The sequence below is a fragment of the Arachis hypogaea genome, chromosome 19 (assembly GCF_003086295.3).
Source record: "Arachis hypogaea cultivar Tifrunner chromosome 19, arahy.Tifrunner.gnm2.J5K5, whole genome shotgun sequence".
NCBI lineage: Eukaryota > Viridiplantae > Streptophyta > Magnoliopsida > Fabales > Fabaceae > Arachis > Arachis hypogaea.
Window position 1 is genome coordinate 150,423,953 of NC_092054.1, and position 23,598 is coordinate 150,447,550.

A 23,598-nucleotide genomic window follows, 5' to 3' on the forward strand; every position below is an offset into this window, starting at 1 on the left:
GGCATAGAGATCGTAACTCGCGGCAGAGGTGGAAGCTCGAGAGACAACGCGAGGCATACCTACAGTTGGGGTACCACTCCGTTAGTCTATAAGGTCGGGAGTCCGGAAAAAGCCCAAAAACTACATTTAGCCTATTTAAACCACTAAAATCAAACACAGCTAAAGCAAAATCCAGATAAAAGTCTACCCTGGAATGGTAACCCCCCTAACGCACCTATTCGACACTAAAGGCCATCCATCATAACACAACCAAGCAAACAGCGTGCATGCAGAAGAACAACAAAATAAACATGAAGCAAAAAACGAAAAGAGTGCTTACCTGAACTGGTTACGAAAATTTGAAGGAGGAAGAAGAGCGAATGCGCAAGAATACAGGGATGATGACACTCTAGGAAACTCAGAAGAAGAAGAAGACGGAGAAGGTTACAGCGAAAATATGAGAAGAAAACAAAGGCAAAAACTGTTTTAAAACTGCCACTTCCACTCGAGGAGCGCGAAAATCCTAAGGGCAAAACAGTCTTTGTACGCGGGATTTTCAACCCATTATGAGCATTTAATGCTCTGCGCGAATAACGAGGCGACAAGCGGTCACTCCAACAACGAACAGACACGCGCGCAAGAAGCACGTCCCCTCTACGGACGGACGACCTGGCGACAACACATGAAAGAAGAAATGACACGGCACCAACGACCCTCATGGTCATTGCCGACGCGTCGGGGGAACTGTTACGGCCTGGCCCAAATGGAATGTGGGCCAGCCCGACCCACTAACCACCCAACCTGAACGATTGGGTGCAAGACGCCCAGACGTCGACCCAGATACGCCTTCCTGACATCTTTGCTACAGCTGTGCGGAGGGAGCCTCGAAGAAGGTGGGTCTATCCTTGCAGGGCCCACCTCTGACACGGTATATACGGGGAAGGTCCTACCCTTCCCCCAAGGTACGTCACATACCACTTAACCCTTTTTCACCTGCACACTTCACTGACTAGAGCGTCGGAGTGTCTTTGCAGGTGACACCCCCCTCCTCACGCGAAGTGCTCGGGAAGTCGTCTACCCCAACCCAGTAACTTACGACCAGGTGAGACCTCCCCTTCTTCAACCAGGATACCAACCCGAACCGTCCGGTACCCGATCTACCGAACACTTTGTTTTTAATTATATATTTTTTTATTTCGGAGTTGCTCTTGATTAAAAGTAGTATCTCCATAATTTTAAAAAAAAAAATTGCATCATATTTTAGATTTATTTTCAAATAGTAATATTTTTTTTTGAGACTTGCTCGACATTATATAATTATTTATATATATATATATATATATATATATATATATATATATATATATATATATATTAGAAGTATATATTTTTAAATTTTTTAACAAATTTTAAAGATAAAAAAAATATATTTTACTTTAAAATTGAGTTATGGCTCATCATGTAATAAAAACCTTATAACATAACTAATCATTTTTCATTTTGCCATTTTGTTAAACTATCTATTTTGCCCGGCAACAGAATCTATCATTTATAATTGAAAGATAATATAAGCTTCAAAAAAAAAAAAAACAGAGAAGAGAGTTTAAGGATAAACCTTCTTCTTTTACGAAGAAAGGTGAAATGATTATATATTAAAAATTGAAAAGGAAATAATTAAAATACATAAGAATTGATAAGGTCAATTCAACAAGTTGATAATGATTTTCATTATTTCCGACCTTCCCCCACCTGAAAAGTCCCCCATAAATTCCTCAGCATTAATCCTCTAAGAGAAGATCGATTTGGTATTTTTTCTCTATTAGGGATGTTGCAGCAAAAGCCACGTTTGAAAGCAAACTAATGTCACTGTTGAGCTGGTCAATAGCAGGGTTAACGATTTTCGCTCGGGCCAAAATGGTGTGGCACCTACTGACGTCATCGCCGACGAGCTTTGAAGCGTAATTTGCAGCCGATGTATCTTCTTTGAGGTCACGAAGGGCACCCTTGAACTGCACAACGGCATTATTATAATCGAATCCAGCGCATTCTTGAATCGCCGGGGACTTGTCCTTCTCCGCCAATGTCTGAAGGAATTTCTGTCCTTCCGTCGCCTTGTTCACTGCCAACTCAAGAATCAACTCTGAGAGCTCACGAAAGGTCTTTGCTGATTGGATCTTAGGGTTTGATCTCAAAATGTCCATGCATTTTGCCCTTTCTTCCACCAGTCCTGACTCACAAAGTTTAGGGACCAAGGATGCTGTTACCTTTACATGACCTTGTGCTACATTGGCAATGATGAGAATCAATCCGAGGCTGAACAAAATGGAGGACTTTGTTGAGGAATTCATATTGATAATGGTGGTGTAGGGAGATAATTGTTTGATTTGGGTGGGGGAAGATGAATTCTAAGTGGTGTTAGGGGCTCTCTTTATAGTTCATCATAAACTAATTATGGAAATGTTCAACTAGAGAAGAGATATATTAGGTAGCGACTCACATACGCGGATGGCGGAATTGATGTACTCGTGTTGGAATGGTATTAATTAATGTGATCAAAGTCACAAATATTAGAAAAATCTGTTGGTTTATAGTTTTTGGTTTTAAGTGAATTAAGGGATTATGATTACACTCTTTTGGACGAGAATTATGTAATACAAAGGAATGCATGATTAATATAATACTCTGCCTTTCTTGCAAGCTAAGTCCCAAAAGGTATATTAGTAGTTGGAAAACGAATCTATAATATGATGCAAGTTATTTTTAAAAAACAGTTATGGAAATAATACTTTTAATTCAGAACAAGTCCAAAATAAAAAAACATGTAATTAAAAATAAAGTTGTGATAATTATTTTGTATAGAGTAAACTATCATTTTTATCTATAAAAGTTTCGAATATTGGTAAATCTATTCACGAATAAATAAAATTACTATTTCTATCCATGAAAGATTGACTTTTTGCTAACAAAATTATTCAAACCTTAAAAAATTATTTAAAATTCTCAAAATACCCTTTAATATAATCTAATTCTAACTTCTCCTTTTACTCCGCACCACCACTCCCACCCAAATCTTTCCTCACCAGGCCACCATTCTCAACCCCAATCACCACCATCACTAACGTCATCACCATCCCCAAATCTTTCTCTTTACCACCACCACCAAAAAATGGATCGGAGGAAGAATAAGAGAGAAAGTCGAAACAAAAAGAGTGAGAGAATAACTAAAATGAGAAATTACTCATCACCATTGAAAATTTTATTTTAAAGAGGAGAAACATTCAGAATATTACATTCAAATTCAAATAATAATGCTGCAACAAAATCATATTACAGGTTCAACAACAAAATTGCATACACAAATTCAAATCACAACAATAGAAGTGGAGCATTCAAATTCAACAATCATAGATCTACAATTCAATAATAAGTCAGATTATAGAGATGCAGAATTAGAGAATAAAGCAACAAAAATTAAAAATTAAAAAAGACTGTGATGACGACGTATTGCCAAATCTTCGAATTCCTCAGTCCCCAGCCTCGAAGCTCCGTGAGCAACGCTTCAAGGTCAAAACGTTGGCATGGAGACTGTTGTCTGAGATGGTCCCAATCAGAGTCCACCATATTCTTGTAAAAAAAAATACGAAGACCAAGGATTTGGTCATCAAAGCAGGGCTCAAGGGAATCGAGAGTGCTACCATTATGCAAGACCTCGTGTGCTAGCGAAGGGAAGGTAGAAAAAGTTCATGGCCCTCGTTGATGGAACAGCAACGATGACAAACACAGATCTTCGGGCAAGGGCAGCGATGATGTGCAGATCTTGTCATCACTGCTACTGGAATCGCTACTGCCAAGCTACCATTGCGGTCACTAATGTTCTGAAAATCAAAGCGAATCGATCGGTCAAATCAGTTAAACCGAAAATTGATGATTAATTCGATTTGGTCCATATACGAAACTGTTTATTTTAAAAACCGAAATTGAACCAAAAATTCGGTCGGTTGAACCAAACTAGAACCTATTTGGTTTTTAAAAAACATTACTCCTAAAGCCTAAATCATTACAAGAAAAATACTGAATACCATCGAATTTATCATCGGATTTAGTATCAAAAGTTAGCGACAATTTTTCCGTTGGATTTGGCTATAAATTCGTAACCCTAAAATATTATTGTTAGAATTGATGTTCTGACACGAGGTTTGGAATTGGAGGAGTGGTAGTGTGAAGTAAAAAAAATTAGAATTTGGTTATATTAGATGATATTTTGAAAATTTTAATAATTTTTTAGAATTTAGATAGTTTTGTTAGTAAAAATTCATTTTTCATGAATAAAAATGATAATTTTATGAATTTGTGAGTAGATTTATCAACGTTCTGAATTTCTATTGATAAAAATAGTAATTTATTTTTTTTATATTTATAAGAGTTTGATTAGGTGACTGAGAAAATGCTTAATTACTTTGTTATTATGAATAACTTGATTTTAATTTTTTGGTTAGAATTAATTAAAAACAAATTAATTTTAAGAAGTCATTAATTTTTTGGCTTTATGTAACGTTGGTTGTGCAGGTCAAGAAGTTATTCTTCTGAAAATACTATTTTTCATCTATTCTTATTTTTTTTTAATTATATTATTTTATTATTTTTGCTCTCAAATCAATAAAATTACTACAACAATAATTACCGTGATTACTACAATTATGATTTCATCGTTATTTAGGAAAAATATGATTAAAAAAATATTTTTGGAAGACAAATTTTTTATTTTGAATAAATAATTAAAATAAAATAAAATAAAATATTAAAATAAAATAAGATTTTTCGAACATTAAAAATGAAATTAAGACTTAGTCCAAATATTATTAAAGACTAAATAAATACATTACTCTTTTATTTTTTTTAATGCTTCAACTATATATTTGTTTAACTATGTTATTATATGTATACAAAAATATTAGCCACAATATAAAATATATGTTAAAATATAAAATATATATTAAAATAAATTAAATAATATATATATTTATACAGAAATATATCATGACTAAATTTTTATATATACATGTTAGTAGTAATAACAAGCAAGCTTGAAGTAGCACAAGTGGCAAATCAGCATTCAGTTAGAGAATTAGTTACAATCAGAATTTTTTAGAAGAAGTTAGTTAGGCCTTAGATAACTAAATCAAGTTACCCACCAACTGTATATATATATATGTAGAACTTGCAAAATAACACAGGCTAATTCATTTTTTCTGAAGAAACACTAATCACCTTTTCTCTCTTTACTTCTCTGTTCCTTTTCTCTCTGCACTTCTTCACTTCTCTGCTCCTTCTTCACTCTCTTTCACTTCAAGCTTGATACCCTCACATGGTATCAGAGCTTGCTGATCCATGGAGCACACACCTTAGTTCACCACCAGTGCTTCTGCAAGTGCACCGAATCAAAACGCATTCGCTGCCTTCGCTGCAATCAAGCTCAACAAAAACAACCACAACGCATGGAAAAAGCAAGCCCTTGCGTGCATCAAGGTCAACAAATTGCAGAGTCACCTCAATCCTTCGAAGATTCCAGCAAGATTCAGTTCAGAGTTAAATCGAGTGAACGGAATTGAAAATCAAGAATATGAAGAGTGGGAAATTCATGATCAATGGCTGGTTGCCTGGCTAATTGCATCCATGGAACCAAGCTTTGTAAACCGAGTGATCGAATGTGAGTATGCTTACCAGATCTGGTTCACATTAGAGGAGTACTTTGCGGCAAGAGTGAAAATAAGAATCAAGCAACTGAAAACGCAGCTGAGAACGCTTAAGAAGCATGGCTCAACAGTAACAGAATATATGGCAAAGATCAACCAGGTGGCAGATTCACTGAAAGCACTGGGAGCTCCACTCTCAAGGGAAGATTACATTGAAGCAGCCTTGGCAGGACTTAGTGAAGAATACAATACATTTGTCGCTGTTGCAACAGCAAGAATAGATCACACCACTGAAAGTGAACTTGAAACACAACTCTTAACTCAAGAAGAGCTAATTGAAAGATTCAGAAAGACAGAACTAGGAGCAATGCAAGTAAATGTAGCTCAAAGCAATGAAGAAATTCAAGAAAACTCTCAAAGAAGAAGCTATAGCAACTATAACAATAGAGGCGGCTTTCGAGGGTCCAGAGGCAGCCGTTCCTCCTGGTGGCAAGGAAACAGACCACAGTGCCAACTCTGTGGCAAGATTGGACACACAGTCATTCAGTGCTATCACTGCTTCGACCAAGATTTCATGAACCCTCATCTTCAACCTCTAAACACAACTCAACCCCCATCCTTTGCCTTCCACAACAACAATTCCAACTCAAGAACCACTAAGCAACAACAATAATCTCAAAATGAAGCACAACCGGCTTCCCCAAATCTGTAGGCTCTCCTCACTGTCCCCTCAGCAATGCCAGACACAGCATGGTATCCTGATTCGGGAGCCTCTCACCACTGCACCTATGATGCACAGAACCTAGCCACAAGAACCAGTTATGATGGCACAGAACAGGTCTTTGGAGGTAATGGTCAAGGTATGAAAATTAAGCATATTGGAAGTACATTTATGCATGCATCATTATCAAACAAACCCTTCCAATTACAAAATTTACTCCATGTCCCTACCATATCTAAAAACCTAATAAGTGTAGCCAAATTTGCATTAGACAACTATGTCTACTTTGAATTATGGCCTTACTTGTGCTATGTAAAATGCCAGATATCCAAGAAAGTCCTCCTCCAAGGACTGCTTAAGGATGGACTGTACAGGTTTGAGGGAGTTCAAATCATTCAAAGAACTCCCAGCCTCAATAATCACAGTATAACCAACTCAACCTGCTACCACACAAATACCAACCTTAATCCACCCTTATATCATACCCCACACACCAAACCAAATGAAGCCACACACCTCCTTGCTACCAACCCTTCCACAACACAGCCCCCTGCTCCCATCCCTTACTCACCCTCGCAGCTAACTTCAAAGATCACACCATCTCCTAATACTTCAGAAAATCAAAGCCCAGTCTTGACAGCAAACACCAAACCACATAAAGCCCTACCACCATCACCAGTAAAGCTACACACACCACAGCACAGCCCCCTACTCCCACCCCTAACTCAACCTCACAGCTGCCTTCAAAGACCTCAGCAAAAACCCAAATCGCATCCTCTACAACCTATGCACTATCCCAACCAATATCACAACAACCACACTCACACGACAAGCAGTCAAGTACTCACAACATACTCAGCCAACCAAAAGAGCAAGTGAAGTCTGCTAATGTTCTACTTTCTACCAATGTAATAACAAATATACCAAATAGAGATATGAACCTGTCCAGTGCAAATGCACTGCTAACCTGTAAAAAGATAAGTCCCACTGCTCAACTATGGCATAGAAAATTGGGCCACCCATCTGAAAAAGTCACCTCTATTGTAATGAAGCAATGCAATGTAATTGACAATGATTCAATAAATAAAATGAGTTTTGAACCATCATTGTGTCATGCTTGTTGTATCAGCAAAATACATCAATTACCTCACCCTGACTCACACACCAGCTTTGCACCTTTAGATCTGATTTTCTCTGACCTCTGGGGACCTGCTCCTATGTATAGTAGAAATGGCTGCAGGTATTACATATGCTTCATTGACGCCAGTACAAGATACTCCAGCATCTATCTGCTACAAACAAAGGGACAAGCCTTTATTGCCTTTCAAAAGTACAAAGCAGCAATTGAACTCAAAACTGGACTGAAAATAAAAGCACTGTAAACTGACAATGGGAAGGAATACCTATCTGCAGCATTCATTCAATTTCTTGAAACCAATAGAATCCAGCATAGACTTACCTGTCTCTACTCTCACCAGCAAAATGGTAAAGTAGAAAGAAAGCATAGACACATAACAGAAACCACCCTAACCCTATTAGCCCAAGTAACCCTTCCCTTAACCTTTTGGGGAGAAGCAGCCCTCTCAACAACCTACCTAATCAATCTACTGCCAAATCCCAAACTAAACAATATCTCATCCTATGAAGCCCTAACTAACGCCAAACCTGATTACTCCTTCCTCAAACCTTTCGGCTGCACTTGTTATCCCTTCCTCAGGCCATATAACCAAACCAAATTCAGCCATCGATCATAGAAATGCATCTTCATTGGCTATGCTGCAGATCATAAGGGATACACTTGCCTCTCTTCAAATGGAAAAGAGTTCACATCCAGAGATGTTATTTTCAATGAATCTGAGTTCCCCTACAATGAGCTATTCTCCCCCAAAACCACTGCTGTCCCACTATCCCAAACCTCTCCTCCTCTCTACCTACCCTTACCCAATACCCCAACTGTTATCCTACCTAGAGTTCCTTCCCCACCCCAACCATCCCCACCCACCATGACTCCACAACACACCCAATCCCCACTACCCAGCTCCCTCCCTCCACCCTTGCATACATTGAATGATACTTTCAATATAATTAATTCAGTGCCTGATTCATTATCTACATTACCTGGCTTTGTAACTCATGATTGTGTTTCTGCTTTTGCTAATGACCCTGTCAGTGTTCCTTCGTTCACCATAGGTACCCTGCAGCCAAGTCGCCTTGAAGTTGTCCTGCCACTTCCTCAACCAGCGCCAATCAATCGTCATCCTATGCTAACTTAGAGCAAGATAGAGAACCTCAAGCCCAAAACCTATGCTGCAGTCCTTGCCACCCCTGCCTCCGATCTCACTGAATCTCTCCCTTCCTCTGTTCAATAGGCGCTGGCCAGCCGCCACTGGAAACAAGCCATGCAGGAGGAGTTTTATGCTCTGATGCGCAACCAAACCTGGCAGCTGGTACCCAAACCCCCCACCACACACTGACCCCGTCATTGGCTCCAAATGGGTGTTTCGCATCAAAAGGCACCCAGATGGCACCATTCAGAAGTATAAAGCTCGCCTTGTCGCGAAAGGGTTTCACCAACGAGAAGGGGTCAACTATGACCAAGTCTTCAGCCCTGTCGTCCGCCCACCCACAGTTCGCATCATGCTCAGCCTCGCACTCTCCAAGGGATGGCCCATCCGGAAATTTGACTTCAATAATGCCTTCCTCAATGAGGATCTACATGAGACCGTTTTCATGTCTCAACCAGAAGGGTTCACCTCTCCCACTCAACCTCACCATGTCTGCAAGCTCCAAAGGTCCCTCTATGGCCTTAAACAAGCTCCTCGAGCCTGGTTTATAAAGCGCAAGGACACTCTCAACCGATTTGACTTGACGAACACCAAATCTGATTCATCACTATTCACCAGGTTTTTCCCTTTCTCAGTCATCTACATTCTCATTTATGTGGATGATATCTTGGTCACCGGGAGCTCTCAAGCTGAAATTTCTACCCTAATCTCTGAGTTGAATGCTGTGTTTACCCTCAAAGATTTGGGGAATATGAATTATTTCCTGGGCATTGAAACTGTGAAATTCAATGACAATGACATACTCCTATGCCAAACAAAGTACATCCAAGACCTATTAACAAGGGCGGGAATGCGCGATGCCAAAGCAGCAACAACACCTATGATATCAAGTGTCAGGCTGTCAGCTCATGGCAAGGACGTTTACCACAACCCAGCTCTTTACAGGTCTATAGTTGGGGGACTCCAATATGCTACAATAATCAGACCTAAAATTACCTATGCTGTGAACAAAGTCTCACAATTCATGCAAACTCCTCTGGAAAGTCACTAGAAAGCAGTCAAACGGATCTTACGATACCTTGCTGGGACATCAAACTGGGGGTTGAGATTCCAAAGAATGAGTGAATGTAGAATCTATGGCTTCAGTGACTCCGATTGGGGCAGTGATATTGATGACAGGAAATCAACCAGAGGGTTCTGCGTATTCCTCGGACCAAACCTAGTATCATGGTCAAGCAGAAAACAAAATGCAGTCTCTAGGAGCTCCACAGAGGCAGAGTATCACTACAAGAAAAAAGGCCTATGGCCACGCTTTTTTCTTGCCACGCTTCAAAAGCATGGCCAAAAGTGGTCAATGGCCACGCTTTTATGAGGGTGGCGATAGATAAGAGATTTGGCCACTTTTTTTTGCCACGCTTCAAAAGCGTGGCGAAAAAGATCAACGGCCACGCTTTTGTAAGGGTGGCAATTGATTATACAAAAGGCCACGTTTTTTTTCTGCCACGCTTCAAAAGCGTGGCCATAGAGAGAAACAAGGACGTTTTAAAAGCGTGGCAACAGGGTTTCATTACGGCCACGCTTTAAAAGCGTGGCCAAAGGTTTCTTTTCTGCCACGCTTCAAAAGCGTGGCCGTAGAGAGCAACAATAACGTTTTAAAAGCGTGGCGAGAGGGGCCCCAACCAATTGACCCAAACCCGGCTCCCAAACCCGGCTCCCAACCCGGCCCAAACCCGGCCCCCAACCCGATCCCCAACCTAATCTCTCTTTTCCCTTCGAAACCACTAACCCTAATCTCTCTTTCACCTTCGAAACTACTCGCCTGTATCGGAAGAGCTCCTCCCTTCACCCTTCACCCTTCGCCTTCGCCTTCGTCACTGATGGAAACCACTTCTTCTTCATCTTGTTAATCTTCGTACCCTTCTTCTCTTTCTTGTTCTTCTTCGAATCATTGTGGATCTCTCTGTTCACCTTCAAGCTCCAGCAAACATGGTCGACAGCAAGCTCCTCCCTCTTCTTCTCCTCCAATCCCTCTCAGCCGCGCTTCCGCCGCCGTTGGTTGCCGTTAACGTTCGCATCTTCGTTCAGCCGTCGTCTTCGTTCGCGTTCTTCGCCATTCAAGTTTGCTCGGCGTTCACCGTTCGCGTTCACTCGCCGTTCACCGTTCGGGTTCGCGTTCGTCTGGAAGCCACGTTGCCCTGCTTCAAACTCTGCGACCAACCCGTGCGCTCCACCTAGCCGTCGAACTGCTCTCTTTTGTCGCCGCCGTGAGTTCCCTAAACCCACCACCAGACAATACACTCACACAACACCAATACTCTGCTTGAAACTCTGCAACTTCTTATTTCTATTACAATAAGTAACTATTTGATTTGGCAGTGGTTTAGATTTTTTTCATAGACTGAATTAAAGTATACAATAGTTATGTTCTCTTCTCTATCACATTGATACTAAGCTTTGAATTCTCTTATTTCGTTTCAAGTTTTCGCACTCAACATGTTTGATGAAATGCTTTAACCATATTTCGGGTTGGTTTTATCATTTCTAGCTTTTAGAAACTTAGTAAGTTGATTGCATGTGAAATTAGAATAATTAGATCTTAGTAATTAGGAAATTTTAGCTGCAAAAATAGCATCTTTGTAGAAAACATATTAGCATGATGATTCCACTTGCATTAGTGTTCTTCTGGTAAATTTTAACTGTTAGTGTGAACTTGTTAATTTGCTAATTGTTCTTGTGTTGTTATTCTGTTGTTCTTCTGTTATTTTTATTTTATTTTTTTTGTTGTGATTTTCTGTTTTTGAACCTGTTAAGTTGATAATCTGCTGTTGTTTTTGAACCTGGTTTGAGGATAGGCTCCAAGACTTACCAGATGACCCTAATAATGAATTGATGATTCCCGAAGACCCTGAATGTAATAAGGAAGGTGAGCTCTCTTGAATGACTAAGGTTCTTAGTGTAGCTTGTGCTTGTGCTTTGCTCGAGCAGTGCTTATCACTGCTGCTTAAGTATGTTGTAGCCAATGTAGTTTCTGTTAAGATATTTTTTTTTACTATTTTATTGCTTTAAAATGTCTCATAAAAACTGAAATTTGGTTAGTTGCAATGGAAATGGATTGTGACTTAAACTAAGCTTTAACTAAAATGTTAGTGATTTGAACACTGGATTTCTTTGCTTTAGGGAAGACTTTGTCTGATAATTATGACTATTCAGTTCTGTTCCGTTTCTGTCCCATTTTGTTTCGTATCTGGTTCTCCCTTGGCCTCTTCTTCTCTTTGTTTCTCTGTCCCTTTTTTTTTTTTTTTCTGCTTTGCAGCTCTAATTTTCTACAATTGTTGCTTCACATATTCTTGTTTACTGTGGCATTAATGAAAGAAGTTCTCCGTCTAATACCTTGCTCTCAATAATACGAGATTTCCTGTTTGACAAAAAAAATTTATTCTTTTAATGCACTGTGGTTTTTAGTTTCTAGTTTTTTTCTGTTTAGTCAATCTTATTTGTAACTAAAGAGGTTGACCTTTCTGTTCTTCCTTGCAATTCTTATGGCTTGACTTCCTGGATCTTGCATGTCTTCTTTTGGTTGTCTAATCTTTCTTGGTTATTCTTAAGATTCCATATATAAAATTTATCATGTTTTGAACAAAGTGAGCATATCATGGCTGATGTATGTTGCTGGTTATTATAATAGCTCCTTGTCAGAAACTTGAAGATCAAAGGGATTTTTTGAACCATTGCCTGTGAAGCAAGGGGAAGAAGCACATTAGTACACCTATTCCACATGATTCATACTCCGTTCTTTCTGTGAGCAGTTCTGGGAAGTAAGTTCTTTCTTACTTTTAATTTATTTCCATAATTCAATCGAATTAACTAATGTTTTTAATTCTTAAATGTAATAGATGGTTTCGCTTTTCTTTATAGAATATACAACACATAAAACTGTTACTATTGTGATTCAAAATTTATTTATAATGTTTTGTGGTTTATTTTATATGCTTTTTATCTTAATATGGTTAAGCAAAAGCATTTTGTTTGTTAAATAGCAGTACTGTGGTTGTTTTCTGAATGCACAAATATGTGCAGGTATGTTGACCAGTTTGATGAAACAGACCCAAAAGAATCAAGGCTGATGTTAACATTCTTCAACACACTCTTGCAGTCTTGCTTGCAGTGTGCCTTGGTGGTGCTGTCAGCTTAACCTTCATTATGTGGATACAAATCCATAAAGGATGGGATTGGGGATTTGGGATTGGCACCACTGCTATGTTACTTGGCATCATTATCTTTGCTGTTGCATTGCCACTATACAGAATTCATCCTGCTAAAGGAACAAGTGCTTTACTTGAGATCGTGCAGGTATCTGTTGTATACATGCCTCAGTGGTGTTGGTTTTAACTTAATCAGCATTACTCTCGAATTTTGATAGGCTTAATACCCCAGACGATGACATCTATAGTGGTTGCAAACTCCTTATTGCACTTATTCATGTTTTTAATTTCCAGGTCTATGTTGCTGCAGTCCGGAATAGAAGACTTACCCTTCCTGAAGATCCTGCAGAACTATATGCGATTGAGCAGGACAGGGAAGCTACTTTGGAAACAGAGTTTCTACCTCATAGAGATATTTACAGGTTCAATTTTCCTTCTTGTAACTATTAAAGGACACATATAGTTCTACACAAATAGAATTATGTGAACTTAAGTTCACCTATAAACACTATTTTACATTTTATATGAACTTAAATTCATCTTGTAACACTTATTTTTACATTTTATTGGTTCAGCCTTAAGTATGGGCTGAACATTCTACAGGGCATTGAAGGTGAAAACAAGAATTCAAAGAAATCGCTGAAGGTAATTTAATTGCTGATTTTCATCTCTTTTGTTGTGCCTATTACTGTTTGAATCAAATCTTCAGCACCCATGGCCAACTGTAATTGAATTTTGCATTGTAGCCTCGTAAACATGTTGTTTTAGATGGAACTTCAATTACTTGTTTCGTTGGTGGTTCTTTACTAAAATATATGAGGACTATTCTTCACTTATTAATTCCTATTGTTGTTTTTCTTTTTCCCCTTCCCCATTTTGCTCAGGATTTAGTTACTGAACATGAATTTGAGAAAAACTGCTTGATGTGATTTCTCCAAGTGATATTGGGGTCACTTTTGATGATATTGGGGCTTTAGAAAATGTGAAAGACACCTTGAAGGAGTTGGTCATGCTTCCTCTACAGACAATGCTTGCGAAGGAGACAAAAGGAGAAAAGATTGAAGATGGGGTTGGGAGTTCTTGCTCTTCCATTTACCTTTGTGGCTCACCTTCTAGCAATGGCTGCTATTGTCATGGTCTGGCTTTGGATCATACACTTCAGGGGTGGCTTTTTTCTCCTACCATTACATTGATGAAGTAGTAGCTGAACTGATTTGGGACTGGGTTTAGTTTTTAATACAATCATTTATATATAACACAAGATAATCATATAATATTACACAAGTTGAAGTTACTAATCTATATTAAGCCCTTATATTTGTGACTATTATTATATATAAATTGTCAATATATAGTTAGTGAATTACCCCTAACTTACGTATTCCTTTTTCTTGATACAGATCCATTCTGTTCTTATGCTAATCGAGATTTATTTTGTATTTAAGTAATAGTTTTTTAATGTATAAAACAATTATAGTAAATTATATATCTCACTAATTATTGTTTGATTTGTCTTGTAATAAAAATTGCATACTATATTTGAAGGTTTGGTAATAAAAAAGAAATGAAAATTTATAGTGTAGCAATGAAGATCAAGTAACGGAAAGAAATTTTTTTTTTAATTTAACAAGGCTTTCGCCACGCTTTTAAAGCGTGGCTGTATATTTTGCTATGGCCACGCTTTTAAAGCGTGGCCGTATCTCTTCCTATTGCCACGCTTTAAAAGCGTGGCTGTATCTCCACCTATCGCCACGCTTTAAAAGCGTGGCCAGATCTGCCCTATCGCCACGCTTTTACAGCGTGGCCATATCTCTACCTATCGCCACGCTTTTAAAGTGTGGCCGTTTTTCCCACCTACAGCCACGCTTTTTCAAGTGGCAGTTTGTAAAAAAGCGTGGCAAACAAAAAGCGTGGCAATAGACTGCAAAAAGCGTGGCGATAGAGCAACCGCCACCCTTTGATAGGCCACCCTTTCGAAAGCGTGGCGATAGCTTAAAAAGCGTGGCGAAAAGCTATCGCCACGCTTTTTTCAGCTTTTCGCCACGCTTTAAAAGAGTGGCAAAAGACGTGTTTTCTTATAGTGTATCGAGGACTAGCTGCTTGCCTAACTGAAATCCTCTGGATCCAAAATTTAATGAGTGAAATGAGAATCCCATGCTCCATCACACCCAACCTCTACTGTGACAGCCAAAGTACAATTTTAATGGCTGCAAACCCAGTTCTTTACAACAAAAGCAAACACTTTGAACTTGACCTTTACTTTGTAAGAGACTATGTTACTCAAAAGAAAGTCAGTGTCTTGCACATTCCCTCTCAAGACCAAATAGCAGACATATTCACGAAACCCATCTCCAGCCTCAACTTCCACAAATTCAGATCCAAGCTCAGAATCACAGAACGAATCCAAATCAACAGCTCCAATAAACACATTGCTGCCAAAGAAAACTCAGACAGACAAAACAGTAAAGTTGATGTTAGCAATAATAACAAGCAAGCTTGAAGCAGCACAAGTGGCAAACCAGCATTCAGTTAGAGAATTAGTTACAATCAGAATCTTCCAGAAGAAATTAGTTAGACCTTAGATAACCAAATCAAGTTACCCACCAACTATATATATATATATGTAGAACTTGCAAAATAACACAGGCTAATTCATTTTTCTTTGAAGAAACACTGATAGCCTTTTCTCTCTTCACTTCTCTATTCCTTTTCTCTTTGCACTTCTTCACTTCTCTGCTCCTTCTTCACTCTCTTTCACTTCAAGCTTGATACCCTCACAATACATAATATTTTTTATACTTGTTTATTATATATATGATTACCTCATTTTTCTAACCATGATCAACCATGAAACTAATCAAACTTTTCAAACTAAAATAATCAAAATATTTATAATAAAATAATTAAACATGTCAAAGTTGTACAATCAAGCCTTTTATAAAATAAAAAATACTGTACCTTTGTTTTTTAATTATATAGTTTTTTATTTCGGACTTGCTCTTTTTTTTTGGTGACTCTTCGGACTTGCTCTTGAGTCTTGATTAAATGTAGTATCTCCATAATTTAAAAAAAAATTGCATCATATTTTAGATTTATTTTTAAATAGTAATATTTTTTTTTTTTAGACTTGCTCGACATTATATATATATTTTAGAAGTATATATTTTTAAAATTTTTAACAAATTTTAAAGATTAAAAAAAATATATTTTACTTTAAAATTGAGTTATGGCTCATCATGTAATAAAAACGTTATAACATAACTAATCATTTTTCATTTTGCTATTTTGTTAAACTATCTATTTTGCCCGGCAACAGAATCTATCATTTATAATTGAAAGATAATATGAGCTTAAAAAAAAAAAAAGAGAGTTTAAGGATAAACCTTCTTCTTTTACGAAGAAAGGTGAAATGATTATATATTAAATATTGAAAGGAAATAATTAAAATACATAAGAATTGATAAGGTCAATTCAACAAGTTGATAATGATTTTCATTATTTCCGACCTTCCCCCACCTGAAAAGTCCCCCATAAATTCCTCAGCATTAATCCTTTAAGAGAAGATCGATTTGGTATTTTTTCTCTATTAGGGATGTTGCAGCAAAAGCCACGTTTGAAAGCAAACTAATGTCACTGTTGAGCTGGTCAATAGCAGGGTTAACGATTTTCGCTCGGGCCAAAATGGTGTGGCACCTACTGACGTCATCGCCGACGAGCTTTGAAGCGTAATTTGCAGCCGATGTATCTTCTTTGAGGTCACGAAGGGCACCCTTGAACTGCACAACGGCATTATTATAATCGAATCCAGCGCATTCTTGAATCGCCGGGGACTTGTCCTTCTCCGCCAATGTCTGAAGGAATTTCTGTCCTTCCGTCGCCTTGTTCACTGCCAACTCAAGAATCAACTCTGAGAGCTCACGAAAGGTCTTTGCTGATTGGATCTTAGGGTTTGATCTCAAAATGTCCATGCATTTTGCCCTTTCTTCCACCAGTCCTGACTCACAAAGTTTAGGGACCAAGGATGCTGTTACCTTTACATGACCTTGTGCTACATTGGCAATGATGAGAATCAATCCGAGGCTGAACAAAATGGAGGACTTTGTTGAGGAATTCATATTGATAATGGTGGTGTAGGGAGATAATTGTTTGATTTGGGTGGGGGAAGATGAATTCTAAGTGGTGTTAGGGGCTCTCTTTATAGTTCATCATAAACTAATTATGGAAATGTTCAACTAGAGAAGAGATATATTAGGTAGCGACTCACATACGCGGATGGCGGAATTGATGTACGTGTGTTGGAATGGTATTAATTAATGTAATCAGAAGTTATAAATATTAGAAAATTCTGTTGGTTTATAGTTTTTGGTTTTAAGTGAATTAAGGGATTATGATTACACTCTTTTGGACGAGAATCATGTACATAATACAAAGAAATGCATGATTAATATAATACTCTGCCTTTCTTGCAACACAAGATTATGAGTTCTCTCTAATCTCAGACCTCAGATATCTCTTCTTCCCTTCAACTAAGTTCACATAGATATATTAGTATTTAATCACCATAGGATTAGCTGGAATGATGAGCTAAATAAGAGACCGAATTCAAGACTTTATGAATGCAATTATATATTCATGTTGGAAGACTCATGCATAGTAATGTTAATGATACAAGTGTGAAAAGTGTATGAAGTTAGTCCCACATCAAAAGAAGTAAAGAAGAGTGAGGAATTTATAAGATAAGAAATTCATTAATTTAATATCTTAAGTTTTTGAGTTGGAGATGGTGTCTTCTCGTCTTATTATATATTTATTGAAAGTCAAATTCAAAAAGAGAATAATATCTAATTAATTTAATTTTTAAAATTAAAATTAACTTTTTTTTAACCTATTATTTGAATTGTTAAAAAAATATTGTTCTCTTATATTTTTTCTAAGCCTATTATTAGATCTCAATTCTAGTATCGTAATAAATTCTACTTACAGTAAAAAAGTAGTATCTATCACAATGTTAATTTTTCTTTTTTTCACCTTAAAGAAGGAAAATAAAAATTGAACACATGATGATTCCATGCTTAAACTAGTAATTATTTATATTTATTTGTGTGAGAATTTTAGTAAAGGTTCGTTTTTGAAAATCTTTACAACATTTTTTTGTGATAATATATAAAACTCTCACAAATAAAAAAAATATTCAATTATTAAGACATAATTAAAACTCCCATTAAAAATTCCAAACAACACAATTTATTTGAAAGGAAAAATACTCTAGTCTTCTAAAATAATTATATTATATTATTCTTTTTTGTTCAAAATGTGGTACATATTAATAATTTTAATTTCGGACCAAAATTGTGGACATGATATGTGTAAAACAAAAGATTAAAAAAAAGAAGAATCAGTCCAAAAGTGATGAGATTATGACACGATTCTATACTTAATTAGGAAAACCCAACAAATAAGTTAATAATATATCTATTTTGTTGTTGAACACTTCCAAAATTAGTTATCCTCTTACCCTAAATTTTTAGGGTTTCATAATTAATGACGATGTACTATAAAGAGAGCCCCGAACACGACTTAGAATTCATCATCCCCCATCAAATCAAAACCAATTCGCATTAGGGTTCTCTCCATACACCGTTATGAAGATGAATTCCTCAACAAAGTCCTTCATTTTGTTCAGCCTTGGCTTGGTCCTCATCATCGCCAATGTAGCACAAGCCGAAGAAAAATCAGCAACCTTGGACTTATCGAAGTTGGTGATTAAAGTTTGTGACGCTACAGCAACAGAAAGGGCAAAATGCATGGACATCATGAGATCAAACCCTAAGATGCTATCAGCAAAGAACATTGTTCAGCTCTCACAAGCCATCCTTGAATTGGGCATAAGCAAGGGCAAGGAGGGACAAAAATTCCTTAAGGAGTTGGCAAAGAAGAGCAAGTCCCCGGCGCTTGAACAATGCGCCGGATTCGACTATGATGGCGTCGTTGGATCCTTCAAGAGTGCTCTTGGCGAGATCAAGGAAGATCCCATGACTGCAAATTATGATGCCAAGGTCGCCAGCGATGGCCCTGACACCTGCGACAGAGGTTTGGAAAGTGAAAAGATCGTTAACCCTGCTATTACCGAACTAAACAAGGAGATTAGGTTGCTTTCAGGCATAGCTTTTGCTGCAACAAACTTTATTCCAAACAAAATTTAAGAGGAGGGACTAGTGTTGAGGATCGGAATTTTATGGGGGAATTTTATTAATGACATCCTTTTCAGTTTGTAGTGTGTGGGTTGATCGGAAATAATTAAAATGACTACCAACTTGTTGAATTTGTCATCACATCAATTTTTGTGTAATTTTAATTATTTTCTTTTCAATATCAAACATCAAATTTTGATGAGTAAATCACAAAATTACACGTGAAAGGGTTTGGATGGATAAAAGTATACATCAAAAATCATAAATGAATAATGTTATATGATTAGTAAATTTTTTTTTTTGTCAGCATTTGTTTCGTAATCATTTATATTCATATTTTCAGACGTTTATATATAATAAATATATAATTTATATACATAAATTAATATAATTTATATTTATATTTTTTAAAATTTACACGATAAATTAATAAAATTTATTTGTTAATCTTAGTATTTGTACGGACTAATAATGATCAAATATACTAAAAATTATTAATTTTAAATTTTTTTTTATAAATATAGAAGTACACCTTAAAGATTATTTTCGTTGGACAAAAATATATCTCGTCTTTATATATTCACTGTCGGCATAAAATTTTTGTCCATCAAAATAAATTTTTAGAATGTATTTTTTGGTATTTATAAATTTTAGTGTGTCCTTTTGTTTATGATAAACTTTTTTTTATATGTTTTTATCTATTTACTTAATTTTGATTTTTTTTAAAGATGTCTCACTCTTAAAAGCTATTTATTAATTAAGAAATATTATATTTTTATTAATTAAATAAATCTTAATTCTCAATTCACAACACATCTAAAATAATATAATTATATACAAAATAAATTGTAAACATATCTAAAATTAAAGTCACATTTTAAAATGTATATATAAAATTAAACCAAATTTATTAAAATAAAATGAAGATAGAGAATAATTTATTCTTTTTTTAAGAAAATTTGGCCCTCTTGACATTAGAATCTTCGTTGTCTTCCCTCGTTGCAACTTGAACGTTGCTGCCTTCAGCTTGGTCTTCATCGCCTTCTGTGGTCTTCATCGCAGCTCTTCCATCAACATCTTTAACCTTGATTTATTGTAGTTATTTATTTGCACTGCAAACCATTAGATTTTGTTTAATTACTTTTGTTTGATTTTTCTTTAATTTACTCTTTTATAATTCCGTTAGTTTCAAGTAGTTTACATATGGACAGAGTTGAACATTTTGATAAACAGGGCAGGTTAATTATTTAAATTATTTTGAAATAAAAAATGCTATTTTTTAGTATTTTTGAAATAGGAAATATAATTAATTAGTTGATTAAAAAATTAATATAATAGAATTATTAAATTTAAAAAATGTTTAAAGGATGAATTATTATTGGATGAGTAGCAGTTTCGAATTGTAAATTGTAGATTCCATTATACATAAATTAGCAAAAACAGATAATTTAACAAAACAACAAAATGAAAATGCCATGGAACTCGATCGAAAAAAAGCAGTGGGTTACGGACTTATGGATAACGTTTGATCCTTTCCTTTTTTTTTTTTTTCTCACTTTAAGAATACCCATCGATCGTGTTAGAGAGTCCAAGCAAGCTTCTCATATTCCGAATATGGCATTGCAGTTGTGTATATATAATTATATATACACAAGAAAACAAAAACTTTGTGTTATTGCTAATAACCATGTGTTAGGCTTAAACTCGAAAACTATGGATATATCATGCAACAATTTTACTGCCAGAAAATTTGCTTTTAATTAACCATATTTATTTGATTTAAGATAAAAAAAAGACATAATTTTTTTTAAAAACGTTAAGTGTTTACATGAAAATTAACTACCAAAATAGCATGATATTTCTTATATCTACTTGAGTTATTTCATAATTTTTAATATATATTTCGTATTTTAATATGTACTATAATTTTTTGTATATACATAATATAGTAAAAATTTTATATGTATTAATTTATTAAATATATAGTGTTCATCAATTAAGAAATTTTAATTGAAAAAAATTAAAATTGTGAAGTTATAATTTATTTATATGTTTATACCTTTTCTCTCTTTAATGGTAAAACGTTGATGTATATATTGGGAAAAAGTATGATGATAAACTTTATGAACATTAGGAAGTGTGATTTTAATTTAACCAATAAATAAATAACAACACCTCTTAATGAGTTTAATTAAAGAACTAACTATTTTTTAGTTAATATTAATTAATATTTTTAAAATGATCATTAATCTTAACTTTAATTTTTAAATCTTAAATTTAAAATTTAAATTATATATAGGAAAGAAAAGAGATTAAGAAATTAGCTAAGAGGTACCAGCACCCTCCACTATGACATTATGTTTAGGCCTCCTACTTCATTCTAACTCAAATTTACTATAATAAAGAATTTAATTGAAGGCTTTGGACTTTTGGTTAAAAAAATGAATGAAAATTGTTTACTATTCGAAACTGAAACTTTTTCAATAAAACAATTAAAAAGTTTTATATTTATAAGCTCTGTATATAATTAAGAATATTCTTTATTAAGTATAAATTCCATAATATCTGTTTATCTGATTAATAATAGTATAAATTGGTTAACTAAACCATGAAAAGGAGCAATTAAAGAAAGAAATGACACAATAATATTTTTTTTAAAAAAATGTAGGAGCAAATACTACTACAAGTATTTCTTTTTTCATTCATTTATTCCTCTGTCCACAAACAAAATAAAATTGCAGAAAAGAATAGCATAGGATCCCTCCCCATAAATTCCCCCCCATTGGAATGTCCTAGTTAGTGAGTTACTCTCATAATTGGTTGCTTGCTACAAGATATGAAAGCTTGTTAATGAAAGCGACCTCCAAGTTAAGAGAGATAACAACTTGGACATCAACATGTTCTTTAGCCAGGGCTACTTGGCAGGCATTAGTGGCTTCCCCGGCAGCTTTGGTGTTGTCGACGGTGGTTTTCAATGCCAACTTGTTGAGTAGCTCATGCACGTATTTGGTCTTGTTGGCTTCCAACTCAAGCAAAGCCCTTAAGACATCTTGGGGAGTTTTGCAAGACAAGAATTTGGAGTTCTGTCTCATGACTAGCATGCACTTGGACCTTTCCTCTGAAGGAACTAGCTTGCAAACTTCCACAGCAACTTTGGGAACGTCAACAGGTTTCTTGGCAGCTCCAACTCCTACCTGAGCTCCAGCTCCGACTTTTTCGCCAGAAGCCTTTGCTGCTGGTTCTTGTTTGACGACCTTTTTGTCTTGCTCAGGTTTTACTTGCGCTCCGGTGGCATTAACTCTTGAGTCAGGACCTCCGGTTGCTGGTTCTTGTTTGACGGTCTTATTATCAACACTTGCGGTTGCTGGTTCTTGTTTGACGGCCTTTTTGTCAACACTTGCGGTTGCTGCGGTTGCTGGTTCTTGTTTGACGGCCTTTTTGTCAACACTAGCGGTTGTTGGTTCTTGTTTGACTGCGGTTGCTGGTTCTTGTTTGACGGCCTTATTATCAACACTTCCGGTTGCTGGTTCTTGTTTGACAGCCTTTTTGTCAACACTTTCGGTTGCTGGTTTTGTTTCGGTGGGTTTTCCATCATGTCCAACATTTACTTGTGCTTTAACTCCAATCTCTACATGGGCTGCAACTCCAATTCCTAAACCAAGGTCTCTTCTTGATGGTTTGTGATTGACGGAACTTTCATTGTGTCCAAGTTCTATTTGAGCTCTAGCATCAACTCCAACACTAGCTTTTAGGCCGAGTTTTTCGTCATGTCCAAGTCTTGCTTGAGCTTCAGCACCAACTCCAACACTAGCTCCTAGACCGAGTTTTCCATCATGCTCAAGTCCGACTTGAGCTCCAGCACCAACTCCAACACCAGCACCTAAACCGAGTTTTCCATCATGTCCAAGTCCAACTTGAGCTCCAGCGCCAACACCAACACCAGCTCCTAGGCCAAGTTTTCCATCATGTCCAAGTCCTACTTGAGCTTCAGCACCAACTCCAACACCAGCACCTAGACCGAGTTTTCCGTCATGTCCAAGTCCAACTTGAGCTCCAGCGCCAACACCAACACCAGCTCCTAGGCCAAGTTTTCCATCATGTCCAAGTCCTACTTGAGCTCCAGCACCAACTCCAACACCAGCTCCTAGGCCGAGCTTTTCGTCATGTCCAAGTTCGACTTGAGCTCCAGCACCAACACCAACACCAGCTCCTAGGCCGAGCTTTTCGTCATGTCCAAGTCCTACTTGAGCTCCAGCACCAACTCCAACACCAGCTCCTAGGCCGAGTTTTCCGTCATGTCCAAGTTCGACTTGAGCTCCAGCACCAACACCAACACCAGCATCTAGGCCGAGTTTTCCATCATGTCCAAGTCCTACTTGAGCTCCAGCACCAACTCCAACACCAGCTTCAAGGCCAAGTTTTTGGTCATGTCCAAGTCCGACTTGAGCTCCAGCACCAACTCCAACACCAGCTCCTAGGCCGAGTTTTTCATCTTGTCCAAGTCCGACTTGAGCTCCAGCACCAACA

The 23,598-nt window shown here is 36.6% G+C and overlaps 5 protein-coding genes across 5 annotated transcripts; 3 read left to right on the top strand and 2 right to left on the bottom strand.

Moving 5' to 3' along the window:
* Positions 1-1,757: 1,757 nt before the first annotated feature.
* LOC140182412 (uncharacterized) lies at positions 1,758-2,327 on the bottom strand. The gene has a single exon (XM_072228608.1). It carries the CDS (start codon positions 2,325-2,327, stop codon positions 1,758-1,760), a length of 570 nt encoding a protein of 189 aa, XP_072084709.1.
* Positions 2,328-5,652: 3,325 nt separating this feature from the next.
* LOC140182413 (uncharacterized) lies at positions 5,653-6,345 on the top strand. The gene has a single exon (XM_072228609.1). It carries the CDS (start codon positions 5,653-5,655, stop codon positions 6,343-6,345), a length of 693 nt encoding a protein of 230 aa, XP_072084710.1.
* Positions 6,346-10,461: 4,116 nt separating this feature from the next.
* On the top strand, positions 10,462-14,279 carry LOC140181788 (protein NRT1/ PTR FAMILY 8.1-like). Its single transcript, XM_072226950.1, has 7 exons — positions 10,462-10,942; positions 11,531-11,601; positions 12,364-12,493; positions 12,756-13,028; positions 13,175-13,302; positions 13,456-13,525; positions 13,765-14,279. The coding sequence occupies exons 4-7, from the start codon at positions 12,879-12,881 to the stop codon at positions 13,807-13,809; spliced, it is 393 nt and encodes a 130-aa protein (XP_072083051.1). The 5' UTR covers positions 10,462-10,942; positions 11,531-11,601; positions 12,364-12,493; positions 12,756-12,878; the 3' UTR covers positions 13,810-14,279.
* A 2,146-nt stretch (positions 14,280-16,425) lies between these two features.
* LOC140182414 (uncharacterized) lies at positions 16,426-16,995 on the bottom strand. The gene has a single exon (XM_072228610.1). The coding sequence runs from the start codon at positions 16,993-16,995 to the stop codon at positions 16,426-16,428; it is 570 nt and encodes a 189-aa protein (XP_072084711.1).
* Positions 16,996-18,522: 1,527 nt separating this feature from the next.
* On the top strand, positions 18,523-19,083 carry LOC112775119 (uncharacterized). The gene has a single exon (XM_025818590.2). The coding sequence runs from the start codon at positions 18,523-18,525 to the stop codon at positions 19,081-19,083; it is 561 nt and encodes a 186-aa protein (XP_025674375.1).
* Positions 19,084-23,598: the final 4,515 nt, after the last annotated feature.